Source organism: Phyllosticta citriasiana (genome assembly GCF_038021145.1).
Source record: "Phyllosticta citriasiana strain CBS 120426 chromosome Unknown IWZ02scaffold_4, whole genome shotgun sequence".
Lineage (NCBI taxonomy): Eukaryota > Fungi > Ascomycota > Dothideomycetes > Botryosphaeriales > Phyllostictaceae > Phyllosticta > Phyllosticta citriasiana.
This window is the reverse complement of record NW_027117281.1, coordinates 400274-427987: the sequence shown is the minus strand read 5'-3', so window position 1 is coordinate 427987 and position 27714 is coordinate 400274. Positions and strand designations below refer to the sequence as shown.

General features: G+C 55.1%; 14 protein-coding genes across 14 annotated transcripts; 9 read left to right on the top strand and 5 right to left on the bottom strand.

The window, feature by feature from the left end:
• Window positions 1–67: 67 nt before the first annotated feature.
• On the bottom strand, window positions 68–1088 carry IWZ02DRAFT_488808 (uncharacterized protein; the record flags this gene model as incomplete). Its single annotated transcript, XM_066769503.1, has 3 exons — window positions 68–208; window positions 350–715; window positions 768–1088. 3 exons carry the CDS (start codon window positions 1086–1088, stop codon window positions 68–70), a joined length of 828 nt encoding a protein of 275 aa, XP_066624359.1.
• A 481-nt stretch (window positions 1089–1569) lies between these two features.
• On the top strand, window positions 1570–4332 carry IWZ02DRAFT_431368 (uncharacterized protein; the record flags this gene model as incomplete). Its single annotated transcript, XM_066766158.1, has 6 exons — window positions 1570–1598; window positions 1648–1734; window positions 1782–1908; window positions 1970–2789; window positions 2832–3391; window positions 3439–4332. 6 exons carry the CDS (start codon window positions 1570–1572, stop codon window positions 4330–4332), a joined length of 2517 nt encoding a protein of 838 aa, XP_066624358.1.
• Window positions 4333–5057: 725 nt separating this feature from the next.
• IWZ02DRAFT_468436 (Ribokinase-like protein) lies at window positions 5058–6299 on the top strand (the record flags this gene model as incomplete). Its single annotated transcript, XM_066768631.1, has 4 exons — window positions 5058–5125; window positions 5176–5329; window positions 5401–5742; window positions 5814–6299. The coding sequence occupies 4 exons, from the start codon at window positions 5058–5060 to the stop codon at window positions 6297–6299; spliced, it is 1050 nt and encodes a 349-aa protein (XP_066624357.1).
• Window positions 6300–7079: 780 nt separating this feature from the next.
• Window positions 7080–8979, bottom strand: IWZ02DRAFT_200358 (uncharacterized protein). Its single transcript, XM_066762562.1, has 2 exons — window positions 8701–8979; window positions 7080–8648 (listed from the first exon to the last, which is right to left on the bottom strand). Exons 1-2 carry the CDS (start codon window positions 8839–8841, stop codon window positions 7233–7235), a joined length of 1557 nt encoding a protein of 518 aa, XP_066624356.1. The 5' UTR covers window positions 8842–8979; the 3' UTR covers window positions 7080–7232.
• Window positions 8980–9213: 234 nt separating this feature from the next.
• On the top strand, window positions 9214–11792 carry IWZ02DRAFT_446023 (PAB-dependent poly(A)-specific ribonuclease subunit PAN3). Its single transcript, XM_066767202.1, has 3 exons — window positions 9214–9426; window positions 9493–9857; window positions 9998–11792. Exons 1-3 carry the CDS (start codon window positions 9354–9356, stop codon window positions 11516–11518), a joined length of 1959 nt encoding a protein of 652 aa, XP_066624355.1. The 5' UTR covers window positions 9214–9353; the 3' UTR covers window positions 11519–11792.
• A 12-nt stretch (window positions 11793–11804) lies between these two features.
• IWZ02DRAFT_200297 (carbon-nitrogen hydrolase) lies at window positions 11805–13410 on the top strand. The gene has a single exon (XM_066762561.1). The coding sequence runs from the start codon at window positions 12044–12046 to the stop codon at window positions 13331–13333; it is 1290 nt and encodes a 429-aa protein (XP_066624354.1). The 5' UTR covers window positions 11805–12043; the 3' UTR covers window positions 13334–13410.
• A 76-nt stretch (window positions 13411–13486) lies between these two features.
• On the bottom strand, window positions 13487–15852 carry IWZ02DRAFT_488802 (uncharacterized protein; the record flags this gene model as incomplete). Its single annotated transcript, XM_066769502.1, has 3 exons — window positions 13487–14014; window positions 14986–15022; window positions 15062–15852. The coding sequence occupies 3 exons, from the start codon at window positions 15850–15852 to the stop codon at window positions 13487–13489; spliced, it is 1356 nt and encodes a 451-aa protein (XP_066624353.1).
• Window positions 15853–16642: 790 nt separating this feature from the next.
• IWZ02DRAFT_488801 (uncharacterized protein) lies at window positions 16643–17448 on the top strand (the record flags this gene model as incomplete). The annotated part of the gene is made up of 2 exons (XM_066769501.1): window positions 16643–17282; window positions 17324–17448. The coding sequence occupies 2 exons, from the start codon at window positions 16643–16645 to the stop codon at window positions 17446–17448; spliced, it is 765 nt and encodes a 254-aa protein (XP_066624352.1).
• A 162-nt stretch (window positions 17449–17610) lies between these two features.
• On the bottom strand, window positions 17611–18801 carry IWZ02DRAFT_515598 (uncharacterized protein). The gene has a single exon (XM_066770655.1). It carries the CDS (start codon window positions 18634–18636, stop codon window positions 17929–17931), a length of 708 nt encoding a protein of 235 aa, XP_066624351.1. The 5' UTR covers window positions 18637–18801; the 3' UTR covers window positions 17611–17928.
• A 157-nt stretch (window positions 18802–18958) lies between these two features.
• Window positions 18959–20117, top strand: IWZ02DRAFT_200293 (uncharacterized protein). The gene is made up of 4 exons (XM_066762560.1): window positions 18959–19149; window positions 19205–19549; window positions 19601–19794; window positions 19848–20117. The coding sequence occupies exons 2-4, from the start codon at window positions 19257–19259 to the stop codon at window positions 19904–19906; spliced, it is 546 nt and encodes a 181-aa protein (XP_066624350.1). The 5' UTR covers window positions 18959–19149; window positions 19205–19256; the 3' UTR covers window positions 19907–20117.
• Window positions 19733–20303, top strand: IWZ02DRAFT_200290 (uncharacterized protein). Its single transcript, XM_066762559.1, has 2 exons — window positions 19733–19794; window positions 19848–20303. Exon 2 carries the CDS (start codon window positions 19928–19930, stop codon window positions 20276–20278), a length of 351 nt encoding a protein of 116 aa, XP_066624349.1. The 5' UTR covers window positions 19733–19794; window positions 19848–19927; the 3' UTR covers window positions 20279–20303.
• Window positions 20304–21045: 742 nt separating this feature from the next.
• IWZ02DRAFT_480301 (uncharacterized protein) lies at window positions 21046–23259 on the top strand (the record flags this gene model as incomplete). Its single annotated transcript, XM_066769106.1, has 4 exons — window positions 21046–21779; window positions 21844–22031; window positions 22085–22646; window positions 22703–23259. The coding sequence occupies 4 exons, from the start codon at window positions 21046–21048 to the stop codon at window positions 22851–22853; spliced, it is 1635 nt and encodes a 544-aa protein (XP_066624348.1). The 3' UTR covers window positions 22854–23259.
• Window positions 23260–23842: 583 nt separating this feature from the next.
• On the top strand, window positions 23843–25923 carry IWZ02DRAFT_200269 (MFS multidrug transporter-like protein). Its single transcript, XM_066762558.1, has 2 exons — window positions 23843–24799; window positions 24853–25923. Exons 1-2 carry the CDS (start codon window positions 23938–23940, stop codon window positions 25749–25751), a joined length of 1761 nt encoding a protein of 586 aa, XP_066624347.1. The 5' UTR covers window positions 23843–23937; the 3' UTR covers window positions 25752–25923.
• IWZ02DRAFT_446009 (zinc-finger of mitochondrial splicing suppressor 51-domain-containing protein) lies at window positions 25752–27664 on the bottom strand. The gene is made up of 2 exons (XM_066767201.1): window positions 25941–27664; window positions 25752–25872 (listed from the first exon to the last, which is right to left on the bottom strand). Exon 1 carries the CDS (start codon window positions 27628–27630, stop codon window positions 26095–26097), a length of 1536 nt encoding a protein of 511 aa, XP_066624346.1. The 5' UTR covers window positions 27631–27664; the 3' UTR covers window positions 25752–25872; window positions 25941–26094.
• Between the last annotated feature and the right edge of the window lie 50 nt (window positions 27665–27714).

The window sequence follows — 27714 nt, the reverse complement described above, 5'->3', positions numbered from 1 at the left end:
GCAATAAGCCCAGGATTCGTCCAGGTCCTATGGCTTCCTACCAGACCGATTGCTCTGGATGCAGCTTTCAAGACTTGGCGAAGCCACCTCTGCCTCTTCCCCGACTGCCGCGACCAAAGCGAATGCTCGGTGGGATGAATCTGAGTGCTGCCACCGATTTCGTGACATCCTCCATAGTTTCATCCGCGTTAGAGGAACTCGGAGTCGACTTTGAAGTGTGAGCTGTACTGGCAGTAGATGAAGCGCCACCCCTCTGCCCATGCCCGACTAAATCCATTGCGTTTGATTCGGGGGGATGCAGAAAACTTGGTAATTTGGAAGGGGTTTCCGAGTCATTCGTTGTATTCACCTCTGGCACGTCAACGATAGGCTCCGAACTGTCGGCACCGAGGTCCATTGGCTCCGATTCGCTTTTGGGGACTAAATTCGCCGATTCTTGGGGCGTCATGCCATCTTCCTCAAAGACGATTCGCTTTGGAGCAGGATTTGCTACCTCCGGATTGCGCTTGGGGGGTTTTTGATGCCTTGGTGGGTGGTGAAGACGAGATGAGCCTGACGGTTTGTTCTCGATGAGCATGGAATTGAGTCCATCAATACCAAACTTGAGAACGGTAAAATTGTAGTTCTTTGGATAAGCGTGTTTGGCGACCATGTGTTCTCGTCGCATTCTGGGCGTCTTGCACATTACGTCGCACCCGTCGGCAAAGCATGCAAACTGCTCAGTCAGCGGTGCGTCTTTTTTTCTTGGGGGGCCGGTCCCAACTTACAATCTTGTCCCCTCGTTCCCGAGATGCTTGCTTGATTGGATCATGGTACTCATCGAAATGCAGGTTGAGAAATTGCTCTGAGGGAAAGTTTACGCGGCAGGCGGAGCAGCGGTTCACGTGTCGCTTTTGGTAGTGGACGTCATAATCTGAATATGATGCGAAGCTGAGCGGGGGATGCGATGGCAGAGAGCAGGTCATGACGGCCGGAACCTCGATAGATTCGTCGACGTGGACATATTTGGCGGCGGCCGGAGGGCTAGAGGCGTCATGGTTGGCTTCTGGAGTGGGCGATGCAGATTCTGCTCGTGAGCGCTTGGCCATGAGGACGGCGATGAGAGATTTACTCGAGGGCGTAGGAATCCACACGCTCGATGCAATGTGGGATCACGGTGAATCAGTTGACGGTCGTTGTGTTGCCAAAGGCCGTGGTGGACTGGGAGCGGCAAGCCGTAGAGTGGTGGCGCACCCCAGGCATTCATTCCCTGGGTGTGGCGGTGCCGTTGAGGGAGTGGATCGTGCGTCTCGAGTGTCCTGGGCTTGCTCAGCATCCGCTTTCACCTCACCCGCAACGCGGACGCGGGCCTCTCCCACCACTCACTCGCTGCTGCTGCTGGCTCTCTGTCCGACCGTCCCGTCGCCGTCCGACTCGTCCTCTGGTACCCGCCGCTCCGCCTGGCGCTCTTCTCTAGGGAAAACGGCCGCCATCCATGGATCGCGACGACACCGCAGCCAGCCCGCAGTTCGCTCCATTTGAAATCTGACCCGGCCTGGCCTTGTATGAGCCCTCATACGATCCCTCTCCATGGCCATATCCGCCGAGCCAGCTGAAAAGTGCGCTCCAATTCTTTCCCAGTCCCGCCCGCATTGTTAACTTGCCTAGGCTCGCTCGCAAACTTGAGCAGCAACTCAAATCAAAGCCCACAGACCAGCGTGCCGCCAACGCTGCCATCTTGTCTCTCCTTCAAGAGTGAGGTGGACTTTGCCGCCGCTCCCGCCCCCGCTAATATCGCCCAGATACCGCAACGAGTGCGAAAAGATTGTCCATGGTGATTTTGGACTTGCCTTCGAACACCACGTCGAGCCCCATTTGTGGGATGCTCACGGCAAAGTCAATACGTATTTTAGAAAACAATTGAGTGTGGTATGTGTGGGACTGCGGACGACTTGTCCTTGGGGGATGGCAGCTTACAGGCCTACCCTAGCTGAACAAAGACGGCCGCACTAAGCCCGTCGAGACGCGCATTGTACAAAAACAGTATCTCGAGTTCATCAAGTCCGGTCAGCGCTTCTACCGTCAATACATTCTCTACCTGGACAAGGCTTTTGGCGGAACTTCAGAGCTCCGTGACCTTGCGAAGAAGTGGAAGAGCGACTGTGCGTTTTCCCCTGCCAATGCCCTTGCAAAGCTGACTTGGGAAAAAGTGCAGCAAGCCGAACCAACTCAAGCGCTTTCCTCCGAACTGCAAGCCCTGATCAGACCCTCCATTTACCAGGCCATCATCCATCTCGGCGATCTGTCCCGCTACCGCGAGCTCCAGCGAAGCGAAGCGCAGCGCAACTGGAGCTATGCGATTGGATACTATACTTTGGCTTTCAAGATCAACCCCGACTCTGGCATATCCCACAATCAACAGGCTGTTGTTGCGCTTGCGGATGGGGACCACTTCCGGGCTGTGTACAACCTCTATCGGTCTCTTGCGGCAAAGGAGCCTCATCCCATGGCCAAGGGGAATTTGGAATTGGAATTTAAGAAGGTCATTGCGGCCTGGGATAGGGGCGAGCTCATTGGAAGACAGACAAATGGACAGGGAAACGGGGCGCATCGCGCGCTCAAGGCCTGGTTCGTCCGGCTGCACAGCAAGTGCTATCGTGGAGAAGACTTTGCTGGGCATGACGGGCTGGAGAACGAGGTCCTGAGTCAATTGGCCGTGGAACTCAAAGAGCGCTCTTTGGAAGGCCTTCTCCAAAAATTTGTCCTGGTGAACACGGCTGCCGAGTATCTCGCCTTTGTCAAACTTCAAGGTATGTCGTTACGCCGTTGACGGAATGCTAGCTAATTAGCAGCAGCCGGCGAAACTACTCGCGAACAGATCCGAGCGTACTTTTTCTTCCTTCGATTCAACATCAAAACCTTTAACATTCTCCTGCAAATCCTCCAGGCTGAGCTGGAACGTTTGACGGGCGAAGACATTGATGGATCCGACTCGGAGCCACTGTCAGAAAAGGTCACGGCAGTTGCTCGACGCGTCCTTCCTGGAATTCGCCTTTACAGCACTTGGTTCCTGAAGAACTGGAGTGTCCTCTCTGCTGATCTCGAGGGATCTGCGCACTCCAAGGTCGATGCTCATGAATTGTGGAAGGCCTATGCCGAAACCTTGACGCTCCTTGCCTCGGCATTCAATGTTGGGCTTTTGCCAATGGAGCAGTACTTGCTGGAAGAAGATGTGGACACGCTTGGATTCCAGCCACTGCTCGCCGACAGTACCAAAAGACGTTGGTTTGACGGTTCTTCGCCAAAAGCCAAATGGTCCGATGAAGACGTCAAGAGGAATCATCCAAATGTCGAGATGCTCATGCGCATTCGCGACTTATTGGTTGATGGTCTCGAGCTTGTGCAGGACGAGGTAAGAGCCGGCCAAAACCTGTAAAAGTACTACTAACCTGAACGTAGAAGTCCCCAATCGTTCTGGACGGTCTTCGTTTTGTGTACCAGGAAGCCGGCATTCCATCTCAGCTTTTGGCCAGCCCGTCGAATAATGTAGAGACGGCCGTGCCAGTCGAATCTCCTCAAATCGATGTTCCACGGGGTGGTGGACCAGTAAATGACGATCAGGTTTCCCACGCAGCTCCCTCCGAAACGACTTCTAATGCCATGTCTAAGGATGCTGCAATGAATCGAATGGTTGACGACTTGCTTGCCGAGGATGTATTGGAGCCCCTCGCCGAAGAGGACGAAAATATTCCCCCAACGCCCCCGGAGCAAACTTTTGAAGATACCGCGCTGATCAAGGATGGATCCTACGGCATCACTCCCGTCACTGCGACAGACTACGTCAACATGGTTAGAAACTACAGCCAAGCGTCTTGCACTCCGGATCGTATGCACCGCAACTCGACAACTTCCCCTGCTGTCCAGCACTTCCCATCGTTGCCTTCTCTGCCCGATCATTCTGGAATTTGGAACAAGAACTACTCCATGACGTCACACAACACCCCAGCCGTGCCTCCTGGACTTCATGTCGGCTCAAGCGCCGGACACTCGAGGAATGGATCACTGAATGCGTCTTGGAGCTCCATGCCCAGTGGTCAAATCCGCAGAAGCTCTCCGCCGTATGGGACCAGTTCGTCCTATGATGTGACTCTTCCAGGTGCTTCTCAAGTTTTTGGAAATATTGGAAATGCAGCCAATGGTCATTCCACCGGACAGCAGCTTCAAGCTCTTCATGATATGAGGGGCTCGGTGTTCTTTGGCCAGAGTGTTTGGGGTGCTGACGGCGTTAGCTGGAGTACGGGTCGCCACCGTGGTTCTTACATTGACACTCCTCCCAACGGCCAAGGCGGTTGATACGGTGAATTGGCTGGCAAGCCTACAACCGACATCCAAAGCGATCTCCGCCGGTCTTGTGCCCACGAACGATGTGGATTCCGCGCCCTTCGATGGATCCCGAGGTCTGGAATAGAGGGATCCGCGCCCCTATCGAGTTTTTCTCGGCCTAGTTGGCACTCGCTGCAAGACTTCAGCATCTCCAACCTTAGCGCCAAAATACTCGCCGTTGCAGTAGAGTACTTGTGAGAGGCCGTCGTTCATACCTTTGGGCCCGATTTGGGAGATTGCAAGGTGGACAGTCGCGCCAGCTGGTGGAGGAGGACGATGAACAGATTGAAATTGTGCTTTTGGAATGCTTTGCTCGGGCTGCGAGCTATTACAATCATTAGGCTATCTGCTGAATTGAGAGTCTTTCTGGCCCTGGTGGTTTTGGTGTGTCTCCTGAGTGATGCAGAGGCAGTCACGAGCCTGTGGGGTGACTTCCATCTGCGAGGAACAAAATCTCAAACAGCTACAATGAAAATCTCCCCAGTGCTTTTCAAAACCGAAGACATTATTCCTGCAAGACTAGCCACAATACCCTCCTCATGGCATCGGCAATTCCGCTCCGCATGGGCCTTGGTCGACTAGCGCCGGTAGCTCGACCTAGCGCACTGACGCTGCGGCGAGTAGCCCCTCCACGCTTCCGCTGTTTTCTCAACCCCACCACCAACATCCCGCATCATTGCCGCCCATTCGCAACCATGTCGTCCACCGGAAACTACGAGCTCCTCTGCCTTGAGAATCCTCTTCTCGACATCCAGGCCGTCGGGTAAGGCACATTCCCGAGAAAATGGCTCGACAATCGCTGATAACAAGCAGCAACGAGGCGCTGCTCGAAAAGTATGGCCTCAAGGCCAACGACGCCATCCTCGCCGAGGAGAAGCACCTGGGTCTTTACGAGGAGCTGCTCAACAACTACGATGCCAAGCTCATCGCTGCTGGTGCCGCCCAGAACAGCGCCAGAGGCGCTCAGGTACGCATCTCTACCTCCATCGGCGACTTTTTGGTCTTCGGATGGTTCTCTAACACGCGCTGCCGTTGTAGTACATCCTCCCTCCCAACACGGCCATCTACATTGGATGCGTGGGCAAGGACAAGTACGCCGACATTCTGAGGGATGCCGTCAAGAAGGCCGGCCTGCGCGTCGAGTACCGCGTCGACGAAGAGCAGCCCACCGGCCGCTGCGGCGTCGTCATCACGGGCAACAACCGTAGCTTGTGCACCGACCTTGCCGCCGCCAACTGCTACAAGCTCGACCACTTGAAGCAGCCCGAGATCTGGAAGCTCGTTGAGAACGCCAAGGTCTACTACGTCGGCGGCTACCACTTGACCGTGTGCGTGCCGGCCATTCTTGCGCTGGCCGAAGAGGCAGCCGCGAAGAACAAGGCAATTTCCCCCCCCCCCCCCCCCCCCCTATTCCATTGCGATTATATGAGACGGCTAACGAGTGAGCGCAGATCTTCGCCCTCTCCCTATCCGCCCCCTTCATCCCGCAATTCTTCAAGGAGCAGCTCGACAGCACGGCACCGTACTGGGACTACGTGATTGGGAACGAGACGGAAGCGCGGGCGTGGGCCGCGTCGCACGACCTCAAGACGGAAGACATCCCCACAATCGCGACGGCCATGGCCAAGCTGCCCAAGAAGAACACGGCGCGCCCGCGCACCGTCATCATCACGCAGGGCACCGACCCGACCGTCGTCGCCGTGGGCGGCGCCGTCGACCTCAAGGAGTTCCCCGTCCACGCCATCGACAAGAGCCAGATCAACGACACCAACGGCGCCGGTGACGCCTTTGCCGGCGGCTTCCTGGCCGGCATCGTCGAGGGCAAGGACTTTGACACGGCTGTCGACATGGGACAGTGGCTTGCTAAGCTCAGCATTCAGGAGCTGGGCCCTTCGTACCCCTTCCCCAAGCAGTCGTACCCCGGCAAGTCTGCCTAAACGTAGGTCCGTTGCTAGTTGACGTGGAGGGAGAGGGAGCATTGATGAATCGAAGCTCGAAAAAACTTGAGGGTTTCTTTGATCGGTTTGGTTGGGTTCCATATTTAGCGAGAGGCCCTCTTTTCAACCTGGGCTATTATGACTGTTTGACTTTCCTTTGGGAGTCTATGAATCAACTTCACCAACAAAACGGGCGGATGAGCAAGCATGCAAGCAAGCCAGCACCCAACGTCCTTCAGTCGAATGGGATAGCGGATGGATGCTTTTGGCTCGCCTGGGGAAAAATAAAGATGAAAAATAAACCATTTTCCTATCATCATTGTTCCAACCGCCCGTCTCTCCTCAACAACTACGTGGGTACCTAAACGGAAAGGATGGGGGAGCTGTGATTGGAACGTCAGACGAATTGAATAGGTAGGTGCCGCTACAAGAAAGGAAGACGTGAAGACATGGTCCACATACATTTGTAGTCCCCAGGGCAACCAACGAAACACAGCACTTTGATTTGATTGACCGACGATGGCGGGAAGAGAAGAAAGAAAGGAAGAAAGGAAGGGAGGAAGGGAAGGGAAGCACTCTTGACTCCGGTGAGGGGAAAGCAAAACGCCAGCCCGATGCTTGCGCCCATGGCTTCTTTCTTTGCAGACAACACAGATAGACAGAGAGACTGAAAGACGCGACGCGACGTATCTCGACTCGACTCGACTCAACTTTGTTTCAAACGACCACGACGACGACAACGGTGACAATACGACCGAATCCAAGATCCGACTTGTTGTGAAGAAGACCTAGGAAAAAGAAAAGTAGAGTGGTAGAAGCGTAGGTAGGTAGGTAGGTAGGTAGGCAAGGTAGTAGTTTAAACAGACAGAGAGACAACAGACAAGGTACAGCACAACACCAGGCCCACTCGCAACGGTGGCTGGCCGGCTGGCTCTACTTGGCATCGACACCTCCGTCTTCTTCCTCCTCATCGTCATCGTCCAAATCCGTGCGCTCCACAATCAAGTTGCCGCTGCGCCCGATGCGCTGCTTGATGGAGCCGCCCTTTTGCAGGTCAAACTCCTCGCGCGGCATCGGCGACACGAGGACGAATTTGTACTCGTGCTCGTATGCCTCTGGCTTCTCTGCCGCCACGGCGTCTTGCGAAGCCTCCTGCTGCTGCTGGAGGACATCGTAGCACTCGACAAACGCGTACAGCTCTTCCATGTCCGCATCGGGCGCAAAGCGGCGCACCACACGGTCGCCCGAGGGCATGCGCAGGCTGATGCGCACCGCGTCCTTAACGTCTGAGCTCGGCTCGCCCGCGATGGAGCGCGCCCGCCATGCCCGCCACGCTGCCAGGTTGCGCGCCTCGCGCTCCTTGGCTTCTTGCTTTGCGCGCTCTTCTTGCTCTGCGCGCTGCCGCACCTCCTCTTCCTCGCGACGCCGCCGCGCCCGTTCGCGGTCTTGTGCCAGTGACCGCTCATACGCCGTGTCTTGTGCTTGGCGGATGTTGCGCGCAGCTTGTTGCTCGGCGCGTGTGGCGCGCGCCCGGTTGAGGGGTTCCGAGTTTTGTGCCATGGCGGTTTGCAGGCGCGACATGAAGGTTGCTGGCGGCGTTGAACCAACTATGCGGGCGACCGTTGACATGGCCGTGGAGGAGACGGACGGCGTGTGGACGATGAGGGCTGCAAACGGGAACTTTGTGCAGTTGAGCGCGTTGGAAACCTGGTAAGCTTCTGAGTCCTGCACGTTGCCGGCCCAGACGATCATGTTGTTTGCCGGATTCTTGATGAATGCTACAACTTCGGGAGACAAGAGTGTCTCGCGGATGAAGGATGCCGTGTCGTCGTGCTCGGGAGAGACCAGCACCACCAGCAAAAACTTGAGCTCCTTTTTGGCCAGATCAAAAGCCTGCGCATAGCCGCCCTCAAAGAAGGGGATCTCGTGGGCGCCATATTCCTCCTCAAACTCCCTGATGAACCTCGCGGCCGTGTCTCGCGGATTTAGGGGTCGCCGCCCACTGGTGTCTCTCCGGCGCGCATGTGGAGCAGCCCGCGTTCCGATGAAGCGGGGGAGGAATGGAAATAGGTAGGAAAAGACATTGAAGAACTTGGATACAATGCTGTACGCGAATCGAAAGGGGAAGAGGACCAGAGAGAGTATCAATGGAGCTTGCTGTGTCACTTGATGCTCTGGCTGTGGGACGACGCGCGGTGCGGGCTCGAGATTGCGACGTCCGATGGTTGTTGAGCGACCAAAGCCGTTTGCCAGAGTCTCTCTCCGACGGGTGTCCTGAGGAGCGGGGACCGGGTCTTCTGGTATCGCGGGCTCGGCGGGTTCACCGTCAAAATGCCTGGATATGGCGATCTTTACTGGGTCAGAACAGAGCCGAGAAGGAGAAACGATGAGGGAGGCAGACTTGGACATTCCACTGGCATCTCTGCAGCAGGGGAATTGCGGTTTCGACAGGCTGGTCGGTGACGGCAGTGAATTGCTGGAGTGCCGTTTGCTGGTCGTCGGATAGCTGGCCAATGTCGACAGGGCCGGCGGGCGAAGTCATGGCGCAAGGCCAGCGGCAGCAGGAGAGAGGAGCCGGGAGGAGAAGCGACGCGTGTCGACAGACGGATGGTGGGGAGGTTGAGGTCTGGTGGAAGATGGGTAGGTGTTTAGTCCGCGGGAGCGGCAATGACGCAGGGTGGGCGGCGGGCGCTGGGCAATGGAAAAAGTCGTGGCCGCGGCAGTCGAGTCGAGCGTCTGGTCCAATGTAGGTAATGCCAATCCAATCTGCTGCTCCCGCTCCAGCTGAAAGCGACTGGATCTTCTCATTGTCGTCGTCGTCCTACACGCTGCCGTCTCTCCCCTAATGGATGGGCTTTGTTCGTCCGCCCCGCCGCCTCCTCCTCGTCGACGTCGTCTCCAGCTGCTGTTCCGCCCCGAAACCTCGACCGCCGACTCAGGCGGCCCCAGCACCAGCACCAGCACCAGCACCCGCGACATCACGGCCGCCCTCCTCCGCGCCTAGCTCTCCCCGCGACGCCCGCTGACCATGCTGCATGAAGCTTCTCAGCGCTGATGGCAGCAATTGGAGGAAGCCCGGGTGAAAGCCGCCGGGCTGTCGCTTCTCCCAGGCCAAACAAAGGACGCGGTATCTTGACCTCGAGGTCCGTCATCGCTAGCAGCCCATGCTAACCTCCCTCTGTCCGCCCCGCAGACTACAACCCCAAAAGCAACATTCTGTGTCGGAACGTCACCATATACGGCCACTGCCGCCACGAACACAACGGCTGCGTCTTCCAGCACGACCCATCCAAGATCGCATCTGCCCAGTCCGAAAATGTCAAAAAGCGCTTCAACGTCGATTCGCCCTCCTTCACTCCCCTCCAGCCCGCCTCGAATGGCGCCGCATCCTCGCCGAGAGCTACCACCATATCTCCAAAAGCTGCCAATGCCGCCGTCTTCACTCCCAAATCCAATGTCAACTCCACCATAACCCCGCCTGTCCACACCAAAGAACCTGCGCCCGAGTGGCATGGGCACGATTTTCAGGAGTTTGTGCCACAGGGATTCGACGTTCAGGTACGTTTGGTTTCAGGTCGCGTTTGGAAAGACGGCAGTTTGCTGCCTCGCAAACGTTTGACGTGGCTGCCATCATGGCCCACCTGTTTCTCTCCCTTGCTCGAGTCCATGTGCCTCTGGTCCGACCTAACATCTTCCAGGGAGAGAGCGCCGTTTCGGCGGCCCTGAACCCCTATGACAACTTTAATCCTGCCGGTGCCGCCATGAGCGGCATGAGCCCCGCAAACCATGCAGCTCAGTTGAATCCATACACCCAAGATGCAGCGACCATGGGCGGCGCCGCCTTTTTCCAAAACGCTGTTGGGGGCTTCCCGCAGCCAATTCAATATCACCTCTATGCGCCAATGGGTCCTCATCCAGAAAACCTCTTGACTTATCAGAAAACAAGCCATGATTTTTTTATCCCTGATCAGTTGCGCGAGGACTTGCAGCGCAAGTCAGAAGCCACTCGCCAAATCCTACCCAATTCGACGCTCCCGAGTGCTGTCGATCACTTCCATTCTCTGGTACCATTGGACACCAACAATCAGAAGAATGCAACTCTTTTTGGATATCCCACTTGGGTTTACAAGGCAGTCTCGGGCAAAGATGGTCTTACCTATACTCTTCGTAGACTGGAGGGATACCGTTTGACCAGCGAGCAAGCCATCTTCTCCGTTCGACCCTGGAAGCGCGTTGATAATGGAAGCATTGTCGCCATTCACGATGCCTTCACCACCCGGGCTTTTGGAGACAGTTCGCTAATTTTTGTGACCGACTACCACCCACTCTCCAAGACTCTTTCTGAACAGCATTTGCAGACTGCTCGGGGATTCCATGGCAGAGCCAATCCGCAAACAGTCTCTGAGACTGTGCTCTGGAGCTACATTGTTCAGATTGCATCTGCATTAAGAGCAATTCACAGCCACAACTTGGCGGCAAGACTGATCCATCCGTCCAAAATCCTGGTCACATCCAAGAATCGGATACGACTCAACAGCTGCGCCATCCTGGATCTGGTTCATTTTGACACGATTCGTCCGCTGCCTGAGCTCCAGCAAGAGGACTTGAGCCAACTTGGACGTCTTGTAATCACGATAGCGAGTAACAACACAGTCAGCCCAGTCAACGCACCAAAAGCCTTGGACCTTTTGGCTCGTAGTTATAGCAAGGATCTGGTCGAGTGCGTCTCTTGGCTTCTCAGCCCTCCAGCAAGCCCTCAGAACCCCGCGGTGACACCGAAAGACATCAACCTTTTCCTTGGGTCCATTGCGGACAAGATGGCTGTGGTTTTGGACAACACCTTTCACGCTGAAGACACGCTGTCATCTAATCTCGCACGCGAGTTGGAGAACGGCCGTCTAGTAAGGCTCATGGCCAAGTTGAACTTTATCAATGAGCGCCCAGAATTCGAAAACAATCCTCAATGGTCCGAGACTGGCGAACGCTACTACATCAAACTGTTCCGGGATTACGTATTTCATCAAGTGGACGCAAACGGTCATGCCGTGGTGGACTTGGGTCACGTCATAAACTGCCTGAACAAGCTCGACGTCGCCAGCGACGAGAAGATTTCATTGGTCAGCAGAGATGAGCAGAGCGTGTTGGTGGTGAGCTATAGAGAGGTGAAGAGGGCCATCGATCAAGCTTTTAATGAGCTGATAAAGCCCAAGAGGAGATGAGACAACATGAGACAAAATGTCGTCGTTTTGGTCGGGCCCAAGTAAAGCAATAGCGCTTCATGGTTGGGGGACGGTATCGGCCACGAGACATGGAAACGACGATAATGGCTGCTTGGTTTCTATGTAAATCAGATGTTGGTTGGTAGACAATTACGAATACAACAACATGAACAAGCTCAAGTTCAAGAATGGCATACTGACGACGAACGCGGTTTAGCTTCGGTCACGCAACCCTTGGCACAGACCTCAGTTCAGGTCCTGCGGCAAATTCGGCAATCTGCCACGACAACGTCAAATCCATTATTCTCATTCACTGTCGATATAGACATGATAGGTCATTGTCGCCTTGCCAATGCGGGGGCGTCTCGAAAGAGCATGGCCCCACCTGAGCAGCTAAGACTACCTACCCCTCACGCCATAACTTGACTTCTATCGCAACCCACTCTCTTCGCACCAGAACACAACCAACCCCTGTCGAATCTCGCTGAACTCTCCATCTGGCCCATTGTCTTGCCCTACGTCAAGATGCCACAGAGACTCAAGTTGGCTGTGGCCCAGTCTCGCACTTTGGACACCACCCAAGAGACACTCAAGGCCCTTGAAGCAACCACCAAGCGCGCCGCCGAAAGCGGCGTCGACCTGCTCCTCTTCCCGGAGGCCTATCTAGGCGGCTATCCTCGCACATGTACGTTTGGCGCCGCGGTTGGGGCACGCGATCCCATCGGGCGCGAGCAATTCCTGCGCTACTTCCACGACGCGGTTGATCTTGGCGACACGCCCGTGGGCGCCGGCGACGCGTGGGTTGACCGCAAGCTACCAGTGGCCAAGGGCTCTTCGGTGCGGGGCGACGGGACGCGAGAAGAGCTGGAGCGCATCGCGCGCGAGACGGGCGTCTTCGTGGTGACGGGGCTCGTGGAGCGCGCTGGAGGCAGCCTCTACTGCGCCGTTGTGTACGTGTGTCCGCGGCTGGGGATGCTGGGCAAGCGTCGCAAGGTCATGCCGACGGGAACGGAGCGCCTTGTGTGGGCTCAGGGCGCGGCGAGCACGCTCAAGGCCGTTGTCACTGATATCAAGGGCGTCCGAGTCACACTTGCGGCCGCCATTTGCTGGGAAAATCTCATGCCGTTGACGCGGTTCGCCATTTATGCCCAAAATGTCAACTTGTATCTGGCGCCCACGGCTGATGCCCGCGATACCTGGCTGCCATTGATGAGGACCGTGGCATGCGAGAGTCGCGCGTTCGTCCTGAGCTCGAATCAGTGCGTCAGGAGGAAGCAGTTGCCAGATTGGGTGAGAAATCCGGCGGCAGCGGCGAAACAGGAGGCCGAAAAGAAGGACCAGGCCGTCGAACACAAGCTGGAAGGACGCAGAAGGTCGACTGTTACAACAAGAGAGGGACACGAAATTTGCTTGCCTGCTGTCCCCAATGGCACCTCTTCTTCAGCCATCGAGGACGGAGACGACTCGAGACCAAACAGCGTTTCCCCTCGCGGCCGCCGAAAGTCCAAGATCACCGAGACACCAGAGCACCACGAAATTTGTTGGCCAGAACCAAAAGCTGCGCAAGATCACCAGGTTTCTTCTCCTGAAGTCGAGGAGTTTGTCTGCCGAGGCGGCTCGTGCATCATTTCTCCTTTGGGCGATATTCTGGCTGGGCCTCTGTGGGAGGACGATTCCGACAGCCTGTTGGTCGTCGATGTCGACTTTGAGGATTGTGAGAGAGGACGGCTGGACCTCGACGTCGCTGGTTCATATGCTCGCCATGACGCCTTTAAACTTACTGTAGAGGGACTGGATCTCGCACCTCCCCCTTGAATGTTTCGTGCTCTAAACCTTTGATCACATTCAAAAGTCCAGTTTCACATTGACTCATTCTGGGGTTTGAAGCTTTCAAATTCAACTAAAGGCTGCACCAAATAGATCTCTTGCTTCGCAAAATTTCACAACCTCTAGCTTGATGTGTTTGTCCTACCTCACGGCTCTCAACCAAGCAGCCCGATCCTCAATCGGCGTATCATACCCATCGCTATCACTGCGCCCATCATTCTCTTCCAGGTCGATAAATACCGGCTTCGTATATCCCCAATCGGTCTCACGGCTCTCATACACGACTCCCGGCTCCGCCTCATCCGAATCTTCCGCGTTTCCTCCTTCGTAGCCATCCGAGTCCGTCTCGTGCGCCGCCAACTCTTCAAAATGCCACCCGGGCTCGTAATTATCTCTCCGATGGAAGACGTCTTGGTCTTGGCTAGATTCCTGCTCGTGGTGATGCTGCTGCTGCCGTCGCTGCCGCGTCTGCACATGAGGCATTGCAAAGTGCCGCTCAACAACGCGCAGCGCTGCCGCCGCTAGGTCCTGAAAAGCTTTGGGACTGAAACGCGCGTGCTGTGCCGGGGGCGCTGGCGTCGACTCTCCGCTGACCTTCTGTCGCTTGCCGTGGCTCGAGGGCGAATTGCGTTGTCGTAGGGTTGGCCGGAATCGCAGCCGCTTCTGTCCCTTCGCGCGAAGCCCATCAGTCGAAGAAGCCGAACTCGTCGCGTGGCTGACTGCACACGATGGGCGCAGTCCTGTCCTGTACTCTTTCCCTGGTTGCTGCGTGCGTGCCCTTGTGGAGCGCCGCGACGAGTCGCCCGTCCGTAGGCGCTTCACAGCCATGGCGTGCGTGGGATCAGAGCGCGCGCACTTCATCGAGTCGCGTCGTCTCCAACCAAATCAATCGCTGTACCCTCTCCCCAGTCTTTGAAGGAAAGGAAGAATATTGAATTTGTCGCTCAATCTGCTTAGGAGTCAAGAACCCAAATAATAGCCTCGTGCCTTTCGAGCGCAGTCGCAGCTTCGTCGCATATATCCCCGCGCATCCATCTTCTTTGTCTGGCCGTCCGTTCGCTTCGTGCCAAGCTCTCTGAACGCGGTTACCGTGATTGCCGCATACGCGGCAGATGTGGTGATGTGCGCGGCAGGTCTTCTTTGTTGAGGAAGGCTCGGCGTTCAGGGGCTTGGCAACTTTTTGCGGAAAATTGACATCGGCGATGTTTTGAGGGGCTTTGGGAGTCGAGGTGATGGGGGGGGGGGGAACGGTGAAAATGATGTTGGACACCTAGTGTGGTGTCGCTCAGGAGTAAGTTGATTTTTGCGGTTTCTGATGTTGAACTGTTACTTGCCACTCGCATCTACTAACTGAATATCTTCCAGTCTCTTTTAATCTGACGAAACAACAGTGTTCCTTTCTCCTCTTCGAATTTTGGTCCTACGTGCCGCCACTTTCTTACCGTCCTTGTCCTTTACTTAACAACCTTCAGGCTGTCCTTCATATCACGAGACTCCAAGAGATGAGATTCCAAGGATTAGTGTCACACACGCTTCTGCGTCTCAAATGCACTCTTGTCACCTTCACAGTCTGCATCACGAAAAGGAAAGAGCTTGGGATGCTGAGAAGTTAAACATTTGGTGTATGTGATTACACTTACTTGTCCCTCCTCTGAGCTTACTAGAGCTAAAACAGGGCTGCCACGCGTCAGCGGAAAGGGGATGTACAAGACTTACTGAAAGTCCGGGAACCTTGGCTGGCCAAATTGCTTGGACGCAAGGCACAGCCTGCGCTCCCTATCATAGCTCGTCGAGCATTCCCTGTGCGCATTCGATGGCCGATCAACGCGGTTCCTTTGGCGCGTAACACGATCCTGCGTGGGACTGGGGGTGCGCTCATGGTCCGCGCCGGTCGAGCGCTGTCTGTAAGGCGCGTCACGCCCAGGGCTCCTCGAGCGCGAGCGAGGCCTGCGCAATTCAGCATAGAGGATGGCCTGTCGCCGTCCGGTCGGCACCCAGTTCGAGTGGCCAGCTGTGACCTGAGCGAGATGGAAAGGGGGTTCGTCGTCGTCGTTGGACTCGGCGTCGTCCATGTCCACATCGTTGACCGAGGCAGTGTCGTCGGATTGGGCAAACGAGTACATGGTATCAGAGCTGGAGGTGGAGACGGCTTGGTCGTCATCATCGGACTCATCAACCTCCATGGAATCAACGGTGAGGTCCTCGTCTCTCATTGTTTCCGCATCGGCCCAGCACTCGATGTCGGTCTCTTCGGTCACATCGAAGACTTCGCACCAGCGACCCGACGTGTCTCCGCAAGCCCGGCACCGGAATGGGAATCTCGATGGCCCTGATCCATTGTTTCCGGCACAGTTGGGTCCGCAGTAGGCCAGTTTGGGGCGCGTGCTGATGATGTGGCCACAAGTTAGGTGATGCCAAACCTCGCCGGTCTCAGCTCCGCCAGAGCAACCCTTGAAAATCTCCTTTCCCTTTCCCTTGTTTTTGTTGTTGTTCTCGCCTGAGGACATTTCGTGTTTTGGGTTTTGTTGGGCTGTATTAGGGTGAGTGTTCGTTGGCGATACCTAATCGTGTCTTCAAGACCTGCTTGAGTTGGCTGGATTGAACTTGTTTGATGATGATCGATTCGAAGATGCTCTGACCCTCGTTATATAAGCATCGAAAGGAGTGGGAGAATAAACAGTTTGTCTTGCGCTCTTACTTTGTCCTTTGTTAGAGTTCTTTCACGTCGAAAATGGATTGCTGGAGAAGCCTTTGAGCTGACATTGTCCTAGATGGCGGCGTCTTTGACCTGGCTTGTTTTCGAATTCGCTTTCATCATTGTTCCCTTTCGAGGGCATCGGCTCCTCCACCGCAGCAACCCCTAGTCAGGCGTGGCCACCAAACAGTCGAACTATCGTATCGAAGTCGTCATCGCACCAGCACTGTCCCTGAAGAAGCGTCGACAGTGAACAATATGTTATGCGCTTGTTCATCCAAGCTGGACATTGTTCTTAGGTGATGCATGGTTACTGCGTATCCATGTGAACTCGTCACTGTTGATGTTAGTTTGAAAACCATGATGTGTGAAAGTTCGCGCATTAAAACCATCGCGGCTGGTGTTCTCACGGCTGGTGTTCTCGCGGCTAGTACACACGCTCTCGCGGCTGGAGCGCCCATAATCATGATGCCAAAATCCCATCACCTACCGAATACTTTCCTCTCAACTCTGACTCCATCATCCACATCCATCTCTCTTGTCCTCGACAGCATCAGTCCCTCGCCAGCTTTTGCCGCCGAGAACGCTTCGCTCTCACCACCATGCCATACCAAGGACTCAAGCCCACCATTTCTCAGACCAAAGACCGCCTCCGGGGCATTCTGCGCGGCAAGCAAGCCCAGCCCAGCAACATAAGTCCCTACGCCACAAGGCACTCCAACTTTTCTGTCTGGACTATCGCAAAGTCCATCAAGGGCATGGTCAGCCACCGGCGGGTCGACCAAGCCGCATACCAGCCCGTCACCGAAGACATCAACCCGCTCCTCCAGAAAGAGCACGAGGACAAGCGTAACGATCCCGTGCCCATCATCACGTTCCCGGACGACCTGGACCCGGAATTCAAGCGGGAGTTGGAGATCGCGACGTCGACGGCGAACGCGGCCATGTTGGAGAAGCTGGCGGTGACGGCGAACGTCAGGAAGCGCGAGGGCCAAATCAACTTCCGCGTATACGACACGATTCCCGAATTGCTTGTGGATTACGGCACCCGCCCGAAGTGGATTAAGACCCATGGTGCGGATGGCAAGCTGTTCTCACTTGTCGACCCTCTACGCATGAATGTTCCCGAGCAGACGGACGAGGATGACGAGGAGGAAGAGGATGAGGATGAGGGAGTTGCGTTTGTCGACAAGAAGGGCAAGACGGCTGTCTACAAGGTGGCAAAGCCATCCAAGCATGTCAGTACAAACCACATTCGATGTCAGGAGACTAATGTTCAACAGCGACCTTGAAGCTGAAGCGCAAGACTCGTTTTCCCTCGGCTCTGAACACTTTTGCACCTCTCCCCTCGCACGAGCTCCTAGGTTGGAACATGAAGCCCAGACAAGTAAAATCAGACGTTGAGTAAAGAAGTGGAGGACCTCAAAATAGCATTGGCTGGCTCGGCACTTTGCAGCGATATCTCGCTTACAATCCAAGTTCTTTGTACCTTCTCAAGCCACTGCCGCCAGAGTGTCTCAGCCATGTGTCTTTGATGACAAAGGGAAGCACAACCCACTGACTTGATGAATAAAGAACGCTACTGTCCAAAGCTCCTGTAGTCTATTGTCAACATATTTCTACCTCATCCCATCGTCCTTGCCTTTTCAGTCCCAGTTTGTCAATCTCCTTGCCTTTTAATTCTTCCAACCAAGCTCTGGTAGCTTCTTTTGCAAACTCCATTCGTTTCTTGTGCAGAATCCAAGACAACAGTCGCTCAAATCATTCTTCGCTTCCATATTCAAGGACGTTTGCCTTCATACGAAAGAGCAAACATCTCATCGCTGCCACATCAAACACTTTCACAAACCGACCGCGGATTCTACAGCAGAGCCAGCCCCGGTATTGGTCAGTGAGCAGCTCGATCAAGGCCACCTCCTCCGCCACTCACGCAGGCACCCGCTAACACCGTCCTCGCAACATGACAGACGACTGCGCGCAAAAGATTCGCCGGACCAACTGCGGCCGCCCAATCCACCGCTTCAAGTACGAGCGCGACCACGTCTCGCTGACACTCCCCTGCCACGAATCCACCTGCCGCACCTGTCTCGCAAAACAGCCCTACGTCAGCATGTTCGAAACAGCAGCGGTAGCGGTGCCAACGTGCGGCTCCGTCTCGAGCCCTGCTCCGACCATGACCTCGTTCGACGAGGACGACACGAAGCCGCTGCTTCTGCCCTTCCGGCTGCGCGTGGCCGAAAAGAAGCAGGCCCCACCGTGGCTGCGAAGGCGCGAGAAGAAGGCTGAAACGCCGTCGAAGAGGTACGAGCTCCGCAGCTCGGCTGTTGCCAAACTGAAGCCCCTTGTTCACAAGTTTGGCAGGTGCTCGAAAGACTTCTTTGATGCGTGTACCCGGCCCAAGAAGGTGTGGCGGCTCGTCATTGAGAAGGAAAAGCTGCGTATGCGCCGGTTGATTGTGCTGAGGTTCAAGAAGCGCAAAGAGGAGTATAGGAAGTTGGTCGAGAGGTGTGATGGCGTGCCGTCGCAGGAGAAGCGGCTTGTTTTGGTCATCAAGGGTGATAAGTTGCGCTGTCGATGGAAGTGGTGATTTTGGCATTTTTGGGCTCTTATTCTCACTCTTTCTGAGACGATTCGCGCTGGAACGCTTTGGGTTGTTGGTTTGCTGTTTCTTTGAGGACTATGTCGGCGTTGTGAGGACATGGAGCAAGGGATGATCAAATCTCAAATTTTGCTGTCGCTTTATGGTATTCTGTGGTGTCACTGCTGATTTGACGCTCAGACTTACGACGGAAACTGAAGTAATCCAGGCTCGCTTCGGGTGCTCCCGCGGTAACCACTTTGAGCAACTGGTGCCAATGGTTGCACAAAAATCGCCTGCCGATGAACCGACGACCGCTCGTCTCCACCTCTCTCGTTCTCTCGTCCACCGCAGCTTTCGCAACCTGGATCGCTCTACCAACACTCGAAATGTTTCGGCTTGCTGCGGGGGCTCGTCCCTACGTGGGTTTGCCCGTGATCAAGCCTCCAGGACCCCTGCGCCCGTCTTTTGCACTCGTCAACACTTTCGCTGTCTCAAGGAAGCTCTCGGGCAATGAAAGTCCTGCAAAAGGTTCGTAATTTTTCGACGAGAACGGAAAGAACATGACTCACAATAAGACTTTCAGAGTCTTTGAGAGAACCGAATCTCGAAAGCCGGGCTCTCGGATCGCAAGTATCATGGACCCCGCCCGGCCATTCTACCAATACATGCACTATGAGCAGTTCTCCCAGGTCGCCACCATGCGCTTTTTTCGTACGATTTTGAAGCTCCCAGTCCCCAAAGCACAGATGTGGAGCAATCCAAACCTGAAGGCTGCAAGTCTCCACAGAGCAGTTCTCATGGACTTTGCGAAGGGAAACCCAGCAAGCTCGGTCAAGAAAATCCTCCAGAACGACGTGGTGGCCAGAACAGGAATGTCGCACTTTGCCTGGCTGTATGAGAAAAGGGTCTCCTCCCTCGTTTTTGATCGGTCGATGGCAGTCCTCTCCCCAGCTTCTGCACTTTTCTGATACACTTCCAGCTATGGATCACTCTATCGTCCGTCTTCTGACTTCATGTACGAACTTCCAAGATGTCACAAGGCCAGAGTACTGCATGGCGCCTCCCCAGAGGAGAAGCGGCTCACCGAAACTAAATTTTATATTGGTCCTTCGTGTGAGAAAACCCTTTTCCAGGGAGACGGCAAGCAACTTATGGAACAACACCATGGCCCCTGTACGTCTCATGTCTCATCTATAGGTTATCATGTCGTTGACATTGGCACGCAGGGACATGTGCTACGGACTACGTGAATTCGCTTCTACGCTTGGAGATAGAGGCGCTTTAAAGGAAAATCGACGGGAAAGATATGTCCCCTGCCAAATCTGACAAGGCTGGGATCTCCCACGAGTACTACATTGAGCTCCTTGAAAGAGCCTTGTCGATTGTCCCGTACATCATGCCCAAAGACAGCGAAATCACATCGCCCCGGCTTCACCACCCTACTTTCGGCATAGATGACGTCTACTTGGATGAAAAATACCATGTCAAGTCCGTCATCGGTCGGCGAGGGGCATGGGTGGGACCGCTCTTTGGAACAATGTCTGATGCATTGAAATTATCCCTGGACGATGAAATGCTGCACCCAGAAAGAGTTACCAAGCAGCTGAAGCCTGCAGTGAGCAAAGAAGAGCTCGATCTGCTTTCGCAGACGCTTTGAGAACGCTGCACGATGCTGAAAAAATTGCTCAAGGAGCCAATTTCTCCGCTCATTCACATCGCCCGGAAAACACAAGAATTTGGGACATTCCCCTTGAAGGTGCTCTTGATGCACATCCACAGGTAAGTCCCACATATTTCTTGGCTCAGTCCTGGATCTCGTTGCTAATGCGTCTCTGGACAGCCATTGGGAGCGTTTTGACGCCCATGTTCCGTGCCCATACCCTGTAACAAATGACGAGATAGCAGCTGTGAACAAGGAGATGGATATGCTGGTGGAGCAGAGCATGGATTTAAAGGATGCCTGCTGGGGTATATCACTATGGACTCGCATGTAGCGACATGGATCGGGGGAGAAGAGATGTGCGGTCGAAGGCACTTGGAGGAATTTGAGCGCTTTTGATTGTTTCGAGATACCCATTCCACTCTACACCTGCATAGAAATCAATCATTCCTCTCAGCAAACCACTGGCGATATTTCGGCGCAAGGTGATTTGATATGTCAGATAGTGCCCTGCATCTTTTTGTCGGCAGATGACGGCCGCAGCGTGGACAAACAGTGTCGCCGCTCGCCAATAAAGCAACCACCTACATCCTCCACACACTCTTTTCTCAACCTCACCTTTTCCACTCTTCGATAACCAGCTCGCCTTCTGCATAATCCAACTTGCTACTTCGGCCCTCTCAAGTGTTTCTCTACTTACGATCGAGCTTCTTCTCTTGCGCCCGACATTTGCACTCGTCAACACTTCACTTCCACGCTTGACAATGGCTTCGGTGGCTGGTGCACCTGCTGTGGCTGTGGAGCCCACTGTAGCCCCGGTGCCTTCTGAGGCTGCTGCGCCCGTTGAATATTCTGCGGAGAAGGACCACTGGTTCGCCTACAACAGTGATTGCGAGTTGTGTGCCAAGTACAATACGTACTATGACATATTCGGAGTCGGTCAGTGGATTGGAGAGGCAACGGGCTTCCGCCTTGACTGCTACGACGACAGCACCCACGAGAAGGTCGAGAGCGGACCACACCGTAAAGTGCTGAGACTGAAGGATGAAAGGGTCGGAAGGGGCACCGGAATCTTCAAAATGTCGATCAAGATGTATGACTGGTCAGATCGCTTGGTCCAAAACAACTCCTCCGCAGCTGCTGTCATGCAATTTGGCGAGCGAGCTTTAAAGCTCCCTGCTGCCGCAGTGCTGCTTTGGAATGTTTCAACTAGCCGCGTCAAAGTCGGCAGTCCCGTCGAAGACGGCAGCTCCATCGAAGACAACAGCTCCATCGAAGATAGCAGGTCCATCGAAGACAGCAGGTCCATCGAAGACGACAGCCTTATCGAATACAGAGACACCATAGAAGACCGCAACCCCATGCCGAGGAGATGCTTCATCTTCATGGAGGAATCGGAGGGTAATCAGCTGAGCAAGCTATGCCGTGATCTGGATCTCAAGTCACAAGCAAAGGTGGCTAGCGAGATCATCGAATTCGAAAAGGGATTGGCTGCATTGTGGCTCTGATGGTGAGCCTGTGAATATTGCCCACACCTCGGATTGCAACGGACGTCGAAACAGGCACGGATCACTGTTCCGCAAGTGCTACGAAGACCATCCACCTCAAGATTTGCAGCCAGTAAAGGTTGTCAACGAAGCGCCTGAGGAGGTTGTCAAGCGTGCCGAGTACGACTTCTACATCGGACCTTCCCAAGAGTTCCGGCTTTGGGAGGGGGAGAGAGAAAAATTGAAAGACTGCCACGGGCCGAGTAAGCCTTCGACTGATCCTTGAAAATGTGATATTCCTGACAGCCATTTCAAGGGGCATCTGCGAGTGACTATGTCAAAACACTTTTGCGATGCGAGATCGATTTGCTGTCCAAACACGCTGGCGAGGACCGAGACGGGGCTGGTCAAAGAGTGAAGAGGCTTCAGTGTGCACCCCAAGTCTGTGTCGAATTGCTCCAAAAGGCCTCTTCGGTTGTTCAATACATCATGCCAAAAGATGACAGCATCACAGCATCTCGCGTCCGTCACCCTGGTCTTAGTCTGACTGACATTTTCGTCGACAAGGATCTTCGCATTGAGACGGTGATCGGCTGGCGAGGCGCGTGGGCCGGTCCTGCGTTTGCCGTTCACGCTCCACCGCCAGCTTTCGACATCGGCGGCCATGACATGTTAAACCACCCAGAGGAGTTTCTTGCGCAACTTAACCCGGAGGTCAGCGAGGAGGAGTTTGACCGAATTACCCAGCAGCTCCTGGTGCGTAGCGACGAATACAAGCAAGCGACCAACAATGCGATGTGGTCGCTGATTCATGTCGCCATCAAGACTCAGGAGTTCGGCATTTTGCCTCTGAAGCACTTCCTGATTCAGGTCCAAAGGTTTGTCTTCCCTGGTGGCTAATTTTTGCTCGACAATCGCTTATGGCTCTTGGCAGGAACTGGGATCGTTTCGATGCGCAAGATCCATGCCTTTACGACTTCACCGAGGATGAAATAAGACAGCATGTGGAAGAGTTCGACGGCTTGGATCAAGAAGGCGAAGATGGAGTGGAGCGAGCCTGCCTCCAAGCGACGAGATGGGTCTGAGAGATGAGACACGGCTAAGACTCTGGACCGACGGCTTGAAATGGGGTAATCGAGCCTCGCTCCGGGAGATGAGATGGCTCTGAGAGATGAGAGAAACAGTTGAAGAGTCCTGGATCTGAAAGAGGTCGACGGCGTGAAGCATAAATACGATGGTGAACCGAAGTAGGTCTATTTCCAAAAAAACGAGATGGATCTCAGGACAGAGTGACACGACTATAGGTTCTGGAAAGGTCGACGACTTGGAGGAGAAGGACGAAGATGAGTTGGAGCGGGCCGGCCTCCAATCGATGAGATGGCTTTGAGAGATGAGAGAGTTGGTTGGATATTCTGGCGTTGATCGAGATTTTGAGATACGCACGCTATTTTGGAACTCACCACTTCAGTCTTTACTCAAATTTGAGAAATTTGGCGGTAATGCAGGAAGAACAGTCATGGTGCGGTCAAACTAAGGTTGTAGCAGAAGACAGCGTGACTTTGACACTAACCGATCAAGGCAAGGCGCCCGTCAAAACGCATCACCAGCAACATGTCAGCCGCCTTTCTAGGACCATGTCACACTCTTCTTTCATCGAGCCTGACTGTGTCACCGACAACCCAAGTCGTCAACAAGGGAGCCATGGACACGGTGGCGTTGGCTCGGTGTGCCGAGTTAGCCGACCCCGTCTCCGTGTGGTCGGACACGGGCAAACTCTTGTGGTCCGTTCCCGACGACAGCAGCTGAGGAATCGCACACGTACGGTACGCTGCTGACGTGTGGCCAATCAGCCCTCAATCGCATCTCTTAGCGCCTCTTGAAGACCTTTGGGCTGATAGGACATTCGCTAGAACAAACGACCGTCTCCACCGGGCATCGGGGAATGCAGATGGTAGAAGGCACTCCTTGTGCCGTGGCATCGGGAGGACCACCTTCCGCCTGGACTTAATCTACTAATTCCGGTCAACCTCTCAGTTTACTGCCACATAAAACTGTCGTCCTCCCCGTCATGGCCTTTTTCTTGCCGCCACGCTGTTTTTCCAGGGACAGCAACCAGACAAGCTTTGCTAAGCTTTCGACCCGCGGCCGCCACCCCTGCACAAACTCAAAATGGTCGACGATTCCAACCTATCGCTATCGCAAACGAGATCTCGTCCGAGCAGACCAGCAAGCACGTCTCTCCAACGCGTCTACTCGACCCATCACCTCGACGACCAAGGTGTCTACCACCACGACCATGCGGCCGGCGAAGAAGTCGAGGATTCGGACGACACTGTCGTCACACGGCAAACTACGTCATCCAGCTCGTCGACCGACAAGGATCGCGCAGGGACGGAGAACGAAAAACCAACAGACGGACACGAGGCCGTGCCTGAGATGCGCGACGGCATTCCAGATGAGCGAGATGTCGAGTTGGGCCCCGATCCAGCCCTCGAAAAGGCAGTCTCCTCGCGCTCTCGGAAGGAGCCAAACCTCGTGACGTTCAGTGGTCCCGATGACCCTGCCATTCCCAAGAATTGGTCAATGAAGCGGAGATGGGCTGCCACGCTTATCGTGTCGTCATTCACCTTCATCTCACCCGTGTCCTCGTCCATGGTGGCTCCGGCACTGAGCTCCATATCAAAAGATCTGAACATCACGACGGAAATTGAACAACAACTGTCCCTGTCCATCTTTGTTCTGGCCTATGCCATTGGTCCCCTCTTCTTAGGACCTCTGTCTGAGATTTACGGCAGAGTCCCTGTCCTTCAGCTTTCCAACCTCTTTTATTTGGCCTGGAATCTGGGATGTGGCTTCGCGCAGACAAAAGGGCAGATGATTGCCTTTCGATTTCTCTCAGGTCTCGGAGGCTCTGCACCCTTGGGAATTGGAGGTGGTGTTCTTTCTGATATGTTCAGACCCGAAGAAAGAGGGAAAGCCATAGCGATTTACAGTCTGGCACCACTGCTCGGCCCAGCAGTAGGTCCAATCGGTACGTCTTCTCAATCCACACGATCCCTGAACCGTGTAACTAATTCTCCACAGCTGGTGGCTTCATTGCCGAAAACAGCACCTGGCGCTGGGTCTTTTGGGCAACCAGCATCGCCGACGCCATCATCCAAATTTCCGGCCTCTTCTTTCTGCAAGAGACCTACGCCCCCGTCCTCCTCAACCGCAAAGCGGCAGCTCTCCGCAAAGAAACCAACAACCCAGCGCTACACACCGAGTACGAGACACCAGACAAGAGCCTCAGCACCGTCCTCGGAACCGCCTTAATCCGACCCTTCCGCCTCCTCGGCACGCAACCCATCGTGCAATTCCTGGCCGTCTACATGGCCTTCCTGTACGGGCTCATGTACCTGGTGCTGTCCACCTTCCCCACGCTCTGGACAAAAACCTACAACGAGCGCATCGGCATCGGCGGCCTCAACTACATCTCGCTCGGCCTGGGCTTCTTCCTCGGCACGCAAATCTCCGCGCCCATCAACGACCGCATCTACGCGCGACTCAAAGCCCGCAACAACGGCGTCGGCCGCCCCGAATTCCGCGTCCCGCTCATGGTCCCCGCCAGCCTGCTCGTCCCCGTCGGCCTCTTCTGGTACGGCTGGTCCGCCTACTACCGCATCCACTGGATCATGCCCAACATCGGCGCCGCGCTCTTCGCTTCCGGTACCATCGTCGCGTTTCAGTGCATCCAGACCTACCTCGTTGATAGCTATGCGCGCTTTGCGGCCAGTGCTATCAGTGCGGCTGCTGTCTTGCGCAGTTTGGCGGGCTTCGGTTTCCCGCTTTTCGCCCCGTATTTGTACCAGGCGCTGGATATGGGGTGGGGCAATAGTTTGTTGGCGTTTTTGGGGCTGGCGCTGGGTGTGCCCGCGCCGATTCTGCTGTGGTTGTATGGTGAGAAGTTGAGGATGAAGAGCCGCTTTGCGGCTGGTCCATGATTCGCTTTCTGCGGTGCAAAAAATTGGTTTGAGGGATAGAGAGAGCGTTCATATCGTGACACATTTTCGGTGAGTTTGAAAAGTTGGACGAGCGCATAGCGTTGGCGTTGGGAATTTTTCTCTGTTTTCTCTTTTAGCGTACGCATATTCATGATGGACGACAAGCATTTTCAGGAGTGGTTGATATACCAAAGATCCAAAATAGACTGCACTAATACACACACAAAGTAGATTTATGTACACGCTGTCCAAGTAAACACTGCGTGATACTACGCCTAATTTTTCTGCTGCGCCATGGCTACCGAAATAGCCCGGCCGCTGACGCCCTCCTCTTTGCCTCTGCCTACGACGACGGCTCCTCCTTCATAGTGGCCTCGTACCTCTTTCCTCTAAACGCCCACACGCCCCAGTTGCCGCAGCTAATGTCCTGCGGGTCGAAATCGTTCAGGTCCCAGCGCAAGCTGCGGAAGCGATTCTCGCCGGGCTGCAGCAAGAGGTCGACCTCGCCGCCGACCGTGTCCTGCACCCATTTGAGGTCGCGCTGCATGTCGAACTCGGTGTAGCCGGTGACGAGGACGGGCACCTTTGTCTCGAGGAGCTGCGGGATGGTGTTGGCCCACTCGTGCTCCGAGGCCGGGTGGCCCAGGCCCGGATGGAACAGGACGAAGCAGTCAAAGTACGGGTCGTAGGGGTAGAATTGGTGCGCTTCGTGCAGCGTGTGGTAATACTCGACGTACGTGCTGATCTTGAGGTTGTGGCTGATGCGGTCCTCGACAATGGCGCCGAAGGGGTTGGCCGGCGTGCGCGGCGGCAAGGGAAACTCGTCGTCCCGGTTTGCCATCGACTCTGGTCCGATGAAGATGAGGTGGAAGGTTGCGCGTGGGAACATGTTTGCCAATTGGTGCCACACTTCGCGCGGCAGCGAAGACTCGGCGCGCGCGCCTAGAATGAACAGACGGACTGGCGGCGGGTTGAGCCGCAGGCCCTTGATGTCGGCGCCAGCGCCCGTCTTGGGCGGGTGCAATGTGTAGCGCAGAGCTGATAGCGACTTGAGACCCTCGACGGTCAGGCGGCCGCCGCTCTTGATGCTGTACGGAGAGAGCTCATGCAAGAAGCTGCCAATTGTCGCAGGATACGTCAAAAGGCGCGTGACTTGCCTCAGGCTGCGCTCAGAATCAATGGCTTTGTGGTCTCTCGAGTAAAAGTAGGTATCCCAGCTCGTAAAGTTGATCAGGGCCTCGTCCATTTGCATGCCTGGGTACTCGAACTCGGGGAAAAAGCGTCCCGACAGCAAGTCGTGGTCGTCCTCGTTGATCTGACGCAAGATGTCGCAAATTTCCAGGTGCTTCTCATAGTCGTCCGCAAAGTGTTCCTCGCTGCAAGAAACCGGGATTCCGCAGTCGGCGCACTCGTAGCGGACGTGTGCTGGTGGGAGCGAGGCATTGACGGATTTTGCTGCCTCGGGGTCTTCCGGGTTGGTGGGTATGCGCGTTTGTTGGTGGGAGGGATGCGGGCAGTATGCGTGTTGTTTTATGAAGGCCGCGCGACGACGGATCTCGGGGGAGGGAGAATTGCTGAAGGAGTGGAAGAGGTTGTTTGGTTTCAACAAGATGTTGTTGTACTCGTGGGACCCCGAGGCACTCGAGCGGTCGGTCGCTTGAGCCTGTCCAGCGGCTGCAGAATTCCGACCAGCAGACGAGATGCCACGCCTTGCGATTTTTGGCTGAGCAGTAGCCGGGGATCTGGTGGTGATGGTGGACTGATTACTTGACCAGCGGCGAGCGCCGGCCTGCAATTGCTGAAGTCGCGGGGTCGAAGACTGGCGGGCAGCCGTCTGAACTGCGGCCAGACAGCGCTGGCATGTCGATCTCGAGCGCATCCTGGGCCTGGAGGTTTGATGGTGGGATTGACAGCGAACGGTGCAGGCTCGAAGGAAAGCTGCCGTCATGACGCGCTGGCCACA